General features: G+C 43.8%; 1 protein-coding gene across 1 annotated transcript; it reads right to left on the reverse strand.

Moving 5' to 3' along the window:
- Positions 1 to 2,438: 2,438 nt before the first annotated feature.
- enc3 (ectodermal-neural cortex 3) lies at positions 2,439 to 16,600 on the reverse strand. The gene is given in 5 exon segments (XM_089000914.1): positions 2,439 to 3,507; positions 12,156 to 12,726; positions 12,729 to 12,930; positions 13,009 to 14,044; positions 16,370 to 16,600. Coding segments are annotated over 3 exon segments (1,767 nt in total). The 5' UTR covers positions 14,032 to 14,044; positions 16,370 to 16,600; the 3' UTR covers positions 2,439 to 3,507; positions 12,156 to 12,184.
- Positions 16,601 to 16,807: the final 207 nt, after the last annotated feature.

Below are 16,807 nucleotides of genomic sequence, written 5' to 3' on the forward strand. Positions count from 1 at the left end.
GCTAGTTAACCATGCTTACACTCGGAAATATCTTTACCTTGGCTAGGACACCGAAGTGGCTGATTTCAAGCGCCTTGTTATTGATCATCTTTGCGTGTTTGTGACAAATGGAAGGCAGAAAAGCGAGAGGGAGAAAAATAATAATAATTGTGATGTGGCAGCCAGTTTGTGGAGTTTCATTCTGGCATATCATTTTTGGAACGCCTCATTATTCACTGCGTGGAAAAGGCCTCTGATGACCCGGTTGGATATATTCCAGTCACTGGAGATCTTAAGCGAGAGACTTCACTCAGACTTTAGACTTTATTTACACGGCCGAAATGTTCAGATATCTATGTAGGCATAAGTAGCATCTGTCCTTTCTTGATTGTAACAGTGGTATTTGATTGACAATTGACAGTTTAACAGACGCACCCAGAGCATCAGTGAGCAGCAAGAACAGCTAGGCACCTCTCCACCAACAACCCAGATTTCCATACGGTACTGACCCTCTTGCCACCTTTGCCTCAGCGTTAGAAGACATCAGACACGCAATCAGCTTTGACCAGAAGGTGCACATTGATTGGTGGATCCGTCCCATGGGTAATGAGACCCCCCCCCCCCCCCACCCAACACCAGGGGCGGACGGCAAAGGGACGTTGATTGTGGCCTCATCAAGGCATCTTTGTGTCCCTGCGAGACTGGTGGGGAGGGGGCCGCTGGGGGTCTTTGGTCAGCAGAGGCACACCAATATTTTGTGAAAAAGTCTCTGTCCGTTCCACCTCGCTGCTTCCTTTAACAAGAAGTCCAAACAACGCTCCTCCCACCTTATACATGAACAAAGTCCCCCCACCCCCCACCCTTTATATGCACAGATTGTTCCAGCAGTTAGTGGCCCCTCCCTCATCTTTTTGTTTTTGTTTTTGGGGGGACCTCTGATGTTCTTTTCTTTGCAGCCAACGTTCAAATGACTATTTTTTCACGCTGGTTAATAGCGTTGCCGGCTAGTTGTGTTTGAAACCACTTGCTTTGTGCATTTTGCATTACAATAGGAGCCTTTGACTGGCCCATCATACCCCCCCCCCCCCCCACACACACACACACACACTCACACACACATATTTGCCGCCAACCATGACCCCGCAGCTACTTTTCAAACAGGCATGTTTCATCTTCTTCAACACTTGTGTATTGTCTTAAAGAATCCATAAATGAAGCTTTGATGAGGGTGACTAAACGTGTTGATCCCAAAGTCACGCTTTTGTTGCTTGATTTAGTGACATTCAGCAACGTTTCTGTAAAAATGCACCACCAATGAATTTCTACCATTTACTTGATGGATGGATGGATGGATGGATAGATAGATAGATAGATAGATAGATAGATAGATAGATAGATAGATAGATAGATAGATAGATAGATAGATAGATAGATAGATAGATAGATAGATAGATAGATAGATAGATAGATAGATAGATAGATAGATAGATAGATAGATAGATAGATAGATAAAATGAAAATAAACAACTGTGATAATTTGGTTGCACAAGTGTGCACACCCTCTCAACACTGAAATTGTGCCTGTGTTCAAAACTAACCATTCCCATTCAAACTAACACCAACACAAGTCAGAACATAAATTCAACATTTAAACATTTAAAGTGGCTGTGATTACCCTCACTCCACCCTTCAAATAAAGTTCTGTTTTAGTAGCTTCTTTGCTTTACAATGATCTGAAGACGCCTTCATTTAACGAGTTACAACTCAAAGACCATAGATTTGAAGACATAGGCTGTAAGATATATGAACAAAAAAACACATGTTGTGTTTTGAATCACGATGACACTTTTCAGATATTTTTTTCTGAAATATTTGCTGACAATTTGAGTCAATTTGAGCAATACTAAATCTAATAAAAATGTCCTAATAACACACAAAAAAAAACATCAAATAGAGCCGCGTTTAGAATGACCCGTACTGACATGAACGTGTCCACATGCTTCAGTGAGCGTGGGTCGCTCCCGGCATGTCGCAGCTTCACTGTGGCATTTTCAGAGCCGCCTCTTGTGTACGTCCAATTAACAGTCCCGGTCTGCCTCAGCTCTCTTGAAAAAAGAAATTACTTGCATCACACTGCTTCAATTATCGGCACTAAATTTTGGGATGAAAGGCTTTATGCGGCTTTTTAAGCAAGCCGCATTTGAAGTGATGTTTAAATATTTAAAGTGTGATTTCGGAGCAGTTGCGCAACTCTGAAGACATTTGTATTTGATATTGAAATCTCCCTGTGCACAATAAAAGCAACATCATAAAATTGAATTGTCCATGTGTGGAGGAGCCTGTTTGACTGAAGGCTCTGTTTGCTTTAGAGCTTGTGTGACGAGAAGACCGCTTGAGCTTCCTAATACCACACATCCCTTGGAAAATAGATGACAAACACAACAAGGGCGCTGCTTTTATCAGGATATTACTTTATTGATAGAAAGAAAAAAAGTGAAGTAACAGACTGTCAATCAACATGTCTGATCACATTAAGTTAGCTGGATTAAAAAAAAAAAGCATTTGCATGACCCAAAGGCGGGTTAAGACAAAGACATTATCAAGTTAAGACCACGGAGAGAGCTTGTACAAACTGTGCAAATCATAAAGAAATGATCAACTATTAAGAAAATATAAAAAAAATATTTTTCAGTCTATTTAAGATGAACAAACGAAAAATTGAAAAAAAAAAGATACAGTAGCTATAAATAAATTGGGACACATCCTTATCATTAAATGAGATGCCGCAAAGTTTTACACGTCATGTTTTGGCAGCATATTGTTTCCAATATGACTGCCGCAATAATAAGCACTTTCATTTCATTTCATTTCATTTTCAGATGAAAAGTCACTGCAGATGTCATCGAAAACAACCATTGTCTTAAAACTTGTACATTCACACAAAGAGCATTGTAGAAAACAGACAATAAAAGAGGTCATTGTTTGGCGAATACAGTTCATGCCTCTTCATGCAGTAAAAAAAATGAACATAACCCTGAGACACACAGAATAAAAAGTAATTTCTTCAGCTGTAACCATCCCTTGCCATCTTGTATTTTCACTTCAGAAGGAAGATGCAAATTTAAGATGGCCAAAATTGAGGGAAGCCCAAGTCCAATGTCTAAAAATAGAGACAGGAAGAGTCGTACGGTGCATTAAATCAGACGCTTTGAGCACGACTTCTACACTTGTCGGTCAATGCAAGTTTTCGATGTTGCGGGACTTGAGTCAAACATTTGGAGTTTTGTGCTCCGGGGCCTCCCCTGGCTGTGCTTCTTCGCATGTTACAAAGTGTGCATGGCAACCGCACCGGCTTCGGGGCTACATGGGAAAGTTACACAAGGCGTTCTGGGCAAACACATCCGGCCGGTGGAAGGAGGCGATGAAGACGCTCTTTCAGTCTTGACTTTCCAGGAATCGAGCCAATCCAATGTTGACGGTACCGGGAACGCCGGCGGGGAACACACACGGGCCCCTTCATCCTCGTTGCTGTGGAGAGAAGGTGAAAGAAGGAGATTAATGTTCCGGTCTGGTGACGACCGAGCGAGGGTACATGACCACACAAGAATGCAAGGAGGCCTCCAGGTCTGCAGTCAGCTTGTCAAAGAGATATCCAACGCAGCTCAGCACCGCTTCATGAGGTGTCGCGTCAACGGCGCTGCTCGCCCGCTTCCCCCCGTGGACTCTGATTAAGATGTCGTGCAGAATATAATAACTGTGTAAATAACTAAAAGACTGAATGTGCCAATGCGGAAGACATTTTTCACCACCTGCGCTATATGTGTGAATTGGGTCAGGTGCATGCGTTGTTCCTTGAAAAATATCTAAATATGCCCCGCTGAAATAAATAGTACTTTAAACCCATCTGGAGAAGAGACGCGAGCCCTGCCGTAAATAGCAACAACAAATGAAGAGCCCCGCCTTCCCAAATGTTTACAATTGTCCAGAGTACGTTCACACTTTAAACCGTAAACATATGACAAACACCAAAATGTGACCCCAATGTATCCACTTGTATTGTCTTGTCAATTGTATGTCTTTTTTAGCCACGTTCGCCAACTATGCGATATGACGTTCGCCAACTATTAGTGCCTTGCATGCTGGGTCCGAGAGGACATTAATTTCATCTGTGCTGTATGTCATGCATATTAGCTTATTTGACAATGAAGCTGACTTTGACTTTAACTCATTCATTGCCATTCGCAAATTTATTTGCGAATTGAAAATATGACGTACAGCACCATTCCGAATGTACTCAGGTTTTGTATTTTCTTGTTTGGGTGCCAATAAAGCACTGGCCATGTTTTTTGTTTTCCACAAGGGGGTCAGCATTTCCCTCTTGCCGTGATAGTGCTTTGTTCCATCTTCACCTGTTGTTAAAGCGCTATATAAACCAATATGTATGTATTGAATTGTATTTTGCATCGTCGCCCTCATTTCAAGCTCACATAATTACAGACCCATATAATTGGAATTAACTCTTTTGTCTGATGAAAGAAGAGAGTCAGTCTAAGGTTTCTAACGCTGTATTGAACATTTATGTCATCCTAAAACTCAATATTATGTGGGTCCTGGAATTGAAGTGACAATGCCAAAAACCCTTGCACTTGAGTCAACATACTTTTGCATGGCTGGCAGTGAATGAGTTAAATCAACCCCATCCGTCAGATTCCGACTTGCAAATGACCAGCTAAGTTTTAACAAATGTGTTTACCCCTAAAACAATTTTGGCGATGAGCGATGATGTACAGTTACACTGTACGGAATCTAGTACAGGAAACTATAGCTCATACCACTCGCCTTTACCATTGAAAATAAGGGTTCCAATTCCTTTTTTTTCGAGGCCTGTTTCACCAGTTCTGGTACAAGTCCAGTTGTCATCATACCGATAATGTACTTGGATTTAAAAAACAAATGTTCATACCAATGGGAGATTCTCATGCATAATATGCTGTGATCGTGAATCTGCTTTTTCTTGCACTTTATATTTGTGCTGCGTCTTATTTTAAAGGCACGTTTAAGCATGACCATATTGACCAGAGAACATTGTAGCCAGAAATGACATTCCTTGTGCAATGATTTAGCATTATATTTAGAAGAAACCTGTGTTTTTATGTAGGTCATTTTATTTTGTTGTATTTCAAGGTGGCACTACGAGAGTGACTGCCTTTCCAGCAGCTCCTATATTTTGTTTTTGCTGCTGTGAAAAGAAAATGTATCCACTGTGGGACAAATAAAATTGAATCTAATCTAATCTAATCTCTTTTCGACCCTTGTATTTATCAAGCCGGTCCATGAAAATATCTGACATTGAACTGATCCATGGGGCGTAAAAAAACGATTGAAATGACTTTCAAAGTAAATCAAGAAAATTTAATTGCCGAATGAGCAGCTGATGTGTTACAGACACCACGTGGCTTTAAAAACTGCACGAAAAATTGCACACACGGTATTTTTAATGTATATATATTCCTGACTTCTGTTTTTCTCTTTCACATATTATCTGTTTCTGGTGTCAGATCATTGAGCAAGTAAAGAACACTGAGTGAAATGTGGCCTTTCGCTAGCTTGAAGCCGTCGTCATGGTCGCTGCGGCTATACTGAATGAAACCAGAGATGGATTGTATTTCAACTTAGATCTCACAGCCAAAAGTGATGGCGCGCCCCACTCCAACTCTCTTGACACTCAACACGAGAAAAAAATAAAATAAAACTCACACTCGATATACCGCGCCACTGCAACTCTTCAAAATAAAGCCTTACTTTGGCTTGAAAAGAGACATACGGTGCATGACTGTAACCCATTTGCTTTCACCCACAAGGCAAAGAGAATAAGAGGGAGGACACACAGTTTTCCAGGACATTTGACTTTTTTTTTCTTCTAATTTTCCATGCGTTTCCCAAAACTGTAAGAATTTGCATAGGAAACCTAATGAATTGTGAGAAGGATGCTGGGTCAAGGCGTGCAAGAGAAAGAGCAAACCATTTGAGGAACTTGTTTGAAGTGAGCCAGATTGAGATGTTGTTTCCTTGAGTCTTTGCAAAGAATTGCTAAACTAAGCTATCGTCAATTCAACACCGTGTCATTTTTTTTAAGTATTCAATTTTCAACAATGAGTGAAGAAAGATGTAGATCCGACTGCATAATATGCAGTGATGGTGAGTCATTTTTTGCATAATATTACTAACGCGGTCCTCGGAGGAGGTAATCATCTCCTGTGAAAAGCATCTGGTACAACGTATGAGATGCATGAGAGCTTCCTCCTCGGATCAGGCAGTTGAGCACCATTTTCACAAGTCTGGTTCAAAATTTGGCATCTGCGATCTCCAGCTGCCGCCGCAGATAGGTCAATACCCTGCACTTAGGATGGAATGTTTCACTTGGAAATTTGGAGGGAGGAAGGCGCTGTTTTACCCCTAATTATCCTTGTTTGTCAGCGGATGAGCGCCTGCTCTCTAATCTCAACCTGTTTGACTGCGGTTGCTTTGTTTGGATGATGAAAAGGGACCGACGATGCCTATGCTGATGCATGCTCTAACGCTATTGTTCACACAAACAGGGAGTGCACACTGGACGTCTCATTTAGTACCTGCGGTACACCTCCAGGCAATCTTCGAATAGCTGTCGCTCACAGACAAGCCTAAACTCCCCAAGATCCCACCGTGTCTTTCTAATCACACATTATCATTCTCATTTCCTGGTTGCCGTTCATCTCCTCCTCAGTAAAAGTCACCTGAGAGCTTTTTGTAAAGGTGGCAAATCCATATTGCCACATTGTAACCTACTACTACGAACACGGCACCAATTCACAACCTGTTTGGTCACTTAGCAACCAGTGACCAACAGGATAAGTTTGAACCAGGCCGCCATCATCAACCCCGCCCCCCCAAACTGAACGGCGTGCAAAACACGGACGGGCAGTGCTTCTGCGACGCGTTTAATCTTTCTCGAGTGGAGATGATGACAAAGCTGCTTCTCACTCCTTAGTGGTTTACTGAGTGACGGCCATGATTACTTTTTAATAATAAGAGTCAGCGCTATTCTATACTAATCTTTCAACATCTCGCTGCCTGTCATTTTCTGCTCTTCTCTTTAATGATTTGCTGAGTGAATACCTAACTTCATAACTTTGACTCAGCGTCATCACTTGTGTATAACTCACCGACCGTATCTAACCTTTTCACAACAAACGCAACATAGTAAATGCAAGAGAAGTAGAACGCACATTACGTCGCAGTGTGATCCTCTGAACGACCTCTGTGATCTTCTCGGAGTACACGCTGTAGCCAAACGCAGCCAAATGGAAAGCTAATTAGAATTAAAAGCATTACCTAATGTCTTAGGCTTATTATTGGAAGTAGTTCAAGGTTAATCCAGGTGAACAAACATTGCCTGGAGAAACAGTCGGGGAATTGTTTGTAGGAATGCCCATCCACACGTGCATTTCAACTGTGCGCGAACGTACTGTACCCAGATATAGCGGTCCATGTAAATTTATATCACTTGTTTATTTGGCCCTGAGTCTTTGACATACTGGGCAGTAGGTGGGGGACACCCAGAACCGGTTGCCAGCCAAGGCCACTTTCTTCAACATTGCAAAAATATGCTGAAGGTAGTGAAGACTATAAATGATGTGAGATTTGGCTGGCAACCATAACAGTGTGTACTCCCAAAGTTAGTGGGTGGCATCATGAACTCACATTCAGCCCTAACAAGGACAAGCACTATAGAAAATACATGGTTGTGCTAACAGTTACCATGCTGCATTTTTAAAAAGACTTAACTCATACATTGTTATTCACAAATTTATTCGGGAATTGAAAATATGACAGCGCCATTCCTGAATTTGTTCGGGTTTTGTTTTTTCATGCTCGGGTGCTGATAAAGTGTTGGCCATGGCCTCTGGAAATGTTTTTTTCTTTTCCACTAGGGGGCAGCATTTCCCATTTTCCATGTTAATGATTTGTTCCAGCTTCAGCTCCCGTTAAAGCGCTATAGAATCCAATATGGATGTATTGCATTGTATTTTGGACAGCCGCCCTCATTTAAAGCTCATACAACTCCAGACCCACATAATTTAGGAATTAACTACTTTTTGAGAAAGAGAGTCTAAGGCTTCTAACGCTGTATTGAATGTTTATGTAGTATTAAAACTCAATATTATGTGGGTACTGGAATTCAAGTGACAATGACAAAAACCCTGGCACTGGAGTGGACACATTTTTGCACATGTCTGGCAGTGAATGAGTAAAATACGTTTTTCGCCTTGAACATGATTTAAGTACCAACATGTGGTTAATTGGATCTGTTTGAAAATGTAAAGCAACAATCGGCACAGTATCTCATCCTGCCAGCAATGTCGTGCTAGCGAATCAGAAAGGCCACCCAACTATTTTCTATCGTGCTCAACACTTCTCATTTTGGGCCATAAATGACCTGGAGCCTATCACAGCTGAATTTGAGTGGTCGCCTGCCAATCACAGGCCCCATGTAGAGAAACAACCCATCACCCTTCACACCCATGGACAATACAGCCTTCAATGAATCTCGAATGCTTTTTCCTTTTGGGCTGTGGGAGGAATTTGCAGATGCAGGGAGAACACTAAATGCACTTTGCTGCCCCCAAGGAAAGTTGTTCAAGGCACAATATGGTGTGGCCTTCCAACAATGAAGTAAGTAATCACCAAACCATTAAGTCATTCACAACACACACATTCATCTCGTCTTGATTGCGGTTACTGCCGCTTCCGTGTTTACTAATAACCTCCGAGTCGTCCACCGTTTTGACCTTTGGCTGAAGCGCAAGCATTCACATGCGTTTGCATTGATTGTGCTGTAAAAGAGTGGCGGGGCCGGCGTCCTGGTGCAGCTGCACAGGTGAATGTGCCATCCTTGAGGCAAAACAGGGGGACAAAGAGGGTCCCTCACAAAACGTGCCGCTTGGATACCACTTCAGAGGCGCAAATATTATGCAATTCGAGATGAATGAGCGGGCGCAGACACGCATTGGCTCATGCCAGCTGGCTCCCCCGAAGAGGCCCCTGGAACTGTATGATAGCGCGTCACTTTTGAGGGCCTAATCAAATTAGTGTGGACGATTATTCAGCCATTTGAAGCATTTTCTCCACTCTCCCTTTCTCTTAACTTTACAGCACAGAGAAAAGCCTAATAAAAAGTCCATTAGAATTATGCAAATCAGCAGACTGATTACTCAAGGGAATGCAGTGTTCACGTGCTATTTAATAACTGTGTGTGGAAGGTGGAAGGGGGAGGGGGGGTTGTTGTACACAGATGCAATTATAGAATGCTCATTCGCTTTGGGATCCTGGTGGCCCTCATGGTGCACATTGCATTAATATGACATTAGCAGAGAGAGAGGAGTAGAGGGGCCTGGCACTCTCTCCCTCGTCCCACTGTGACCTTTCCGTTTTACAGCAGCTGTCTTGGGACGCCACAAGCTCGCCAACGTCTCCCCCGCCTCCGGGGCGACCCTTGCCCCCGCCAGGTGTACACCATCACACGACTTCTGTTGAAGCTGTTAAAGTGATACTTATTTTGTGATTTTGATGCGATGAGAGGCGATGGCTGGGGAGTGAAGCGTGAGTGGGTCCTAGGGGGGCTTGGACAAAAGGCTGAAGAATTGATAACAATCATTTTTTTTTCCATGTTTGCTTATGTTGTGGCTCATGCACAGACGAAACTCTTGGATGGCCACTTCAGACTTGGGGGTGTTGTTTGCAAAAACGTTCACTTTCAGATTAATGTTTTGCTTATTCAGGCTCCAAGAAGTGTCTGTTTTGTATCTGTTTTCAGTTAATAATTGCCTCATGCAAAATGGCTTCATGTCCACTTTTTTTTGGTCCCACCCTGCACATGAATGTGCCATCATTTTGCCACAACTGCATGCATAAAAGCCAAATAAAATTCATAAACAGCTTAATGCAAATTTTCAAGCCTGTCATAAACATTATATGAATCCCATGCAAGCACGACAGAAACACAATTATTCTGCCTCTCTGACCCCAGCTGAAAGTTGACAGCCTCTGAAGTAAGTATTTTTAGGCAGGCATTAGTTTCGGCTGCCAAAGTGGGCAAAATATAGCTTTGCTACTTCTGGTCTTACTCGTGCTGCACTTGCAACTGTGCGTGCACGTGTGTATGTGTGGGTGTGTATTTTTTCATTGCCACAAAAAGAAAGCAGCACACACACACGGACCACCATTCTCCTGCTTCAACAAGTTGGCCCTCTGCAGATCTCTGCTTCTTCTTACCCCTTCTCAGTTGTAATTAAACAAAGGCAAGGGGGCGGTCGCCATGGCAACTGCAGAGCGATGCGGTGCCTTGATCTTTCTTAAACCAGCCTGCCTGTCTCCAACCATGCCCCAAAGACCAAAATACATACCACAGAGACAGTGGTCCTCAGCAGCAGTCAGGTTATAAGCCCCTATCACCCCCCTTTTCTCACATCCCAGCTGTGTACAGTCAACAAAGGCGGCGCAACAGACGCCCTCGCTCGCACTCAGCTATACGTCACCGTCTTGGCATTGCACGACGCGCCCGTATGGAAGTTACAATCTTGTTTACCAGACTGAAGAAAATGTGGTTGTTGTCAAGTCCCCGAAAACGATCTGTCAAAGTGAAAATAACATGCCTATAGGAATGAGGGAATTGTTATTTACATTACATAGACTATGCACTTAGGGAGACCAAAGCTTCTCAGTGTATGGAAGCAAGACTGCAGTTAGTTTGAAGGGGGAAAAAAAGAAAGGAGAAAAAATAATTATGGGATGTGATAAAAAAAAAACATTTCCTCAAAATTTGATCAAAATAAACCAATCCCTCAAAACCAACAAATCAATAGCATATAACCCCAGGTGCAAGCGCATGCAGCCGAATGACTCTTGGTATCGTAATGAAATCCTTACTCGAGTTTACTTTTTTATCTAGATGATGAATAAATCGTCAACCAACAATAAAGAGACGCTTCAGTCTATGAAATGCAAACCGGGTGAGTTGTACAGCATAAAGCGTTTTCCCTCGACTGAGTATTTGAATACAAACGCTGAGCTCACTAAAGAATTTCCTGAACCAGCAGAAACTCAGAATGCTTCTATGACAATTGACTGACATTATTTAGGATGGACCGCCCAGCCCAATTCTGATGAAAGTGCATATGCAAACCCTGTTTTCTTTATTTACGGGTTCTTACAGTACAGAACAAGTGAAGTCTACTAGAAGAGATGCGGCATACATTTTCACAAGAAGAGTACACCCCATCAGAGTTGTGGATTTTGCTGTTTTAATGCTCACTCTTCCTACAAAGAAGACACATGCTATCTATGAATAGTGATGAATGCTTTGATACAATGTGTTGCTGCTCCATATGTGTAAAAGTAGCAACCGGTTGAAGGTTTACAATCTTACTCATCTTGTAATAATTTCTGACAGTGTTTCACATTGTTCTCGTTATGATAATGGACTTTTCAGGGAAAAAATTATATGGTTTGGTAGAGTTCAAATATGTCGAATTGTCAGTTATGTTGAATTGTGTTTAACATTTCAATTTTACAGTGAACTTCACCTAGGAGTGACAAACAACGTGAATCAAGCACTATTGGCTTCTTATCCAAAGAACTGTGTGAACAGGAGAGTGCAAACAGGTGTTCAACAACAAGTAAGCGTTTTACGACATTTAAATATGTTGTGGGAAAGTAAAAAAAATCTGGTCTCTCTATATTGCAGATTTACATCCATTGTGGATGTGTTTGGAATACATCCATCAACTAAAGGAGTTCACTGTCCACCTAGACCGAAACATCCCGTTCTTTTGAATTCTGGGCGTTGACTCCTCACAGATCGACCCCTTCGTCTACCTGGCACCGCAAGCGCAGGCCTGAACCAATGACAGAGGCCCAGTGTTGTGACCCTCTGTAATTAGCAACGCCGCTGACATTCCTCCAGCTCTGCAGACCAGCGTGTTTATCCAACACCCGGTCATCACAGCGGCTTGATAATGTGTAACTGTAACCAGTAGCAACCCTGGCAACAGTGCAGGCTTGGAAACCGGCCTAGTCCGGCTCAAACTGACATTCACCTTCAGGCCGTGTAAGGTGTTTTGGGGACGAGAGATACTCACCGTAGGAAGCATGACACGGCCATGCGTTTCTAGGCTGACAGGTACTTCCACGTACTGACGAACGCCGTGGGAATGAGTGAGTAAGGAACGCTGGTCACGCTGTCCCAAGAGTCCGACGATGGATCGTAGCAGTCTAGTGTCTTACACCTTTGGGCCCCAAAGTACCCACCAACCACGTAGAGTCTGTTTCCTGATGCCACCGCATGACAGCTGATCCGTTTGGCAGTCACGTCACCAAATTTGGACCACTGATACGTCTCACTGTTGAAGCGATATGCGGAACTGGCTGAGAATTCGGTGTCGCCCCCGATCACGACGACGTGGCTCCCGACCACTGCTGCCGCCGTGTAGCGCCAAAGCTGCGGACACGCTGCCGGAACGGACCAGCGGTTCTGACAAGGGTCAAAGCACTGAACCTTGGGATATTTCTCTCTGTTGACGCTGGTTCCTCCAAAGGCGAACAGTTTGTTTTTCGCGCCGACCACCGCGGCGTTGCTCACACCGTCTCTGAGCGGGGCCACCAGCGTCCATTTATTGGTCTGAGGGTCGTACTGCTCCACTTGTTTAAGGACACGGACGGGGAGGCGGGAAAGGATCCAGCAAGAGAAGTGTGTCCGCCCACCACGTAAAGCATGTGGTCCAGCTCTGCTGAGCCATGTCCGAATCTGGCAACTAACATGGGTGCCGCTTTGGACCACTCATCGTGCAAGGTGTCATAGGTCCAGACATCTTTGGAGGCTCCGTTCTCAGAGCCACGCCCTCCAGTGACATATACCTGCAACACAAGGACCGGATTTAAGTGTCGACGTAAAGATCTTCAATGTTCAGATGTAAGGTAATACAATGTGGTTACCTTACAACCGATGGCACAGGCACTGCATTCCTTTCTGGGGCTCGGGATGTCCGTTTTAGGGGTGATCTCTTTGGTCTTGTTGTCAATCACGTAGACTTTGTCGCACATGAAGGTTTGTCCTCCGAGCAGCAACAAGGCCTGGCTGACTTTTCTGGGCCTGGCGCAGAATCCCGTCACGATGCCGTCATTCTGGAGGATCCTCATCTTGCAGCGCACGGCGTCTTCCACAATCTCCCGGCCCACCTTGTGACACATGACCAGCTCCTCTGAAGCCACGTTGTTGAGGAGGTACGTCTCGGGTAGAAGCGCCAGACGGACACAGCGCAGCAACTCTGGCAGTTCGCTGTGTCTCTGCTCCATGTCAGCCTTGACCCAATCGATTACAGCCTCGTACACCAGGCTCTCGTCCTCCACCTCCAGCTCTTCACTGAGGATCAGTTCGCGCACTTTGTCTCTGGGAAGGTTCAGGAAGTCCTCGGTTTTGTAGAGGGTGGCGAAATTTGCCAGACACATGCTCCACGACAACTCGTACAGTCTCTGGCACTGATGGGCGTCGGACAGCAGCATCATCCCCAGACAGTTGGATTGGTGGAGATTCTTTTCTAGAAACTCTGACGCCGCATCACGGATGTCGTGGAACTGAAGCATGTCGCCGGCCTCGAGCAGGGACTCTGCGTTTTCCTCATTGATGATGATTCGGGCCGAGTAGGCGTAGTCGAGCAGCAACTCCAGCACCTCCGGATGGAGGGAGTCATGGAAGTTGACTTCGGCGTCACGGCTCTCCCTCAGTCCGCCGCTGAACATGGCCTCAAAGTAACGACTACAAGAGGCCAGGACGGCCCGGTGGCAGGGGAAGGCCCGGTTGCCGGCTTTCAGGACAACATCAGTGAAGACTTTGCGCTTGCGAAGCAAGTTGAGCTGGGTCAGGAGGCTGTCGGCATGTGACGTCTTGTGGAACAACTGGATGTTCATGGAGCCGGAGCTGGAACGAGACTTTCGGTTTTCGTGGCTGCTGACGGACATTTTGAATTTGAAGCTGGGGAGTATCAAACAAGAAATATAAGATATTAGCTGAGAGAACACGCTACTTTACAGTTTAAAAGAGTGTTAAGTTCATACAGAGGCGACACACCTTCAGTGAAGTGGTCTCTCACTAACCTACGGGTGGTACCTTTGAGTGATTATTTGGATGGAAACATTCCAGACCAAGCACATAAAACAAACAGGAAGCACAGTGGTCAACTGAGCGTGGCTTTTGCTATGTGGTGACATTTTCTCTTTAATGGAACACCTCCTGTATACATTTTCCAACAGCTTGAATAGGGGGTGAGTATGCTACAAACACAAATGTACAAATACTGCTTTACCTTGATTATTAAACGGAAAGGCGCAGTTGTCCACTGGGCTGTTAGGCAGTCATAAAACTGTGCTTCATGTGTTGCTACGGAAATGAACTTTGGATTTGAGGGAGTTAAAAGACAAGCCGACACAGAGCACTCCTACAAAAAATATCAATAAACCCGTGAGAAGGTCCAAACAAGTGGCCTTCACACACACCCCTTATGACTAACGATGCCGGTGTGCCTTCTTATGTCACATTTTTTCACCCCTCTTAACATTTCAAGCCTGGGAGTCAAATTCAGCCACCGTGACAGCCAATGAATTACCCTGCTGGCTCTACAACTGCAGGCAGTTTTAAAACCTGTCAGAAAGAGACGACAGTCAATTTTTCTCCCATCATAGTAGAGTCTACAATAATTGGGCTAATTATTCCATTTTTTTCTTTTCCACGACCAAAATGGTTCAGGCATGTTTCCAAGCGGTGAAAGTCAAGTGCTCAGAGCACAAAAGCCTTCCTGACATTCCAGCCAAACATCTCAGTGGCAGGTCATTGCACCCTTAAAAGTACAATAATGCAGTATTGTTTTGCTGGTAGAGTCACTATGCATTTTAGTACCTTGCGATTCAGTCTATTTGTAATAAATTTCTAGATTCAGACAGGTACTACATATATTATTCTGAAATCTTCGTGGCGTAGAAGTTTCCCAAGCTTGTACAGCTCGACATACGTAACGCTTAAAAACTATTACACCAACTGTCTTTAGTACAAAATAAATTAATAACAATCCCCTGAGCGAGTGTATTTTGATGACAGTAACCGTCACTCTTTTGTTGGCCTGCACACTCACTGTACACTTATTTTCTAAGTCAAGGCAGGTGGTCATATCATCTGAAACGTTAGTAACTCTTTCATTTTCAGTGAGATCCAGCTTCAGTGTTGCTCAGCAACACATATCTATATCTATATCCATTGCAACAGGATGTACGTAGCAGAGATTCAAAGCCTTATCCACACCATGAGCAAGGGGTGCTAATACATACTACCTTCACTACCGTTAAGAGTAACATTTAACTACTAAAATAACATTTTTTCCTCTGGAATGCAATTAAAGGACTAAAAATTGATAGTGTCATGAAGAAATAATGATTCATCCATTTTTCATTTATATTTCACTGACACTCCTTAGTGTTGCGGTTGAGCCGAGTAATATATTCTGGTGACTCCAAGTCACATTTCAGTGTACCTAACACGTTTTTGAAAAATGCTCGACGCTGAAGTACCTGCACGAGCCCAAGGAGAACTACATATTTGAAGCCAGAACCTCTCAACTGTGTGACAATATCCGGCCACTAAAATAGTTTTTTGGTGTGGTGAAAAATGCAGGTCAATCATTTGAATTTGATATTTTATTGCGTTTTAAAGAACGTGTATTTTCCCTGAAAATACATCATATCGGCTAAGGTAATGTGTTGTAAATAATGCACAGGCATTTATTTCAATATAGATTAGTTTGGTTGGGGGTCTTCTAAATGTATTAAGCATTGTACTGTATATATTTGTGTTCAACGACCACAAGACATGCTAAAAGACGATAGGGTTAGTCAAACGTCAAGGCGATCACAAAAGAATCTGTTTAGATATCAGACCATTGCTAGAGTAAATAAGTTAATGGCCCCAGACTGGCCAATTTTGACAACGTTTAAAGCCATTTTTGGTCATTGTAACTGCAAAGCAAACCGAAAGCCGTAAAGCAGTAATAAACTCGGCATGGCACAGCGTGCCCCATTCGCCTGCATTCTATCTTTTGTTCCATGCCGGATCACATTAAGTCGTCTTTTGAATTTCGGCGGACTGTGTGGGGTTTGCGTGGACCGACTCGGCGTGAAATCCAATTGCATTTTATGCACCCCCCCAAAAAAGCTGAAATTGCGTTTAGAAAGACGGAAATGTGTGCGCGAGGTGGGGGCGATACAACTTGTCAAGCATGCCGGGGAAGAGGCTTTGTGAACACAAACTTACCTTTCAACAGATGGCCGCGACGAGTCTCTGGATTCTTTCTGTCGCCTTTCGACGAGTTCACTCCAAAGTATTTCGTGCGCTTTTAAAGAATCAAATTTAAGCGAACCAACTTTCCCAGTTTAAGACTATTCTATGTATTAAGCAGTCGGAGGGCTTGTCAGCCATTTGTCACGAGCTCGAAGAAAGTTTCGGCGAGCAGGAAAAGTTAAGAAGCTCGTTTGGATCCGCGAGAGCCTGCATTGAGTAAATGAAGAGGAGGAGGAGCACACCGCAGCATTCTATGGTGTTTATTGGCTCCTCCCCGCGCTGCTCATCTCGACCAATCACAACCTCGGATCAGGATGCCCTTTTACTCTTTGTCTCACGCTACAATCTCGACGAGGCCACTTTATTAGGTACACTTGCTGGTGCAAAGACAACACCGGTGACATTTCATTG

This window comes from Hippocampus bargibanti, linkage group LG07 (genome assembly GCF_051943395.1).
Source record: "Hippocampus bargibanti isolate YZ-2025 linkage group LG07, ASM5194339v1, whole genome shotgun sequence".
In the NCBI taxonomy this organism is placed as follows: Eukaryota; Metazoa; Chordata; class Actinopteri; order Syngnathiformes; family Syngnathidae; genus Hippocampus; species Hippocampus bargibanti.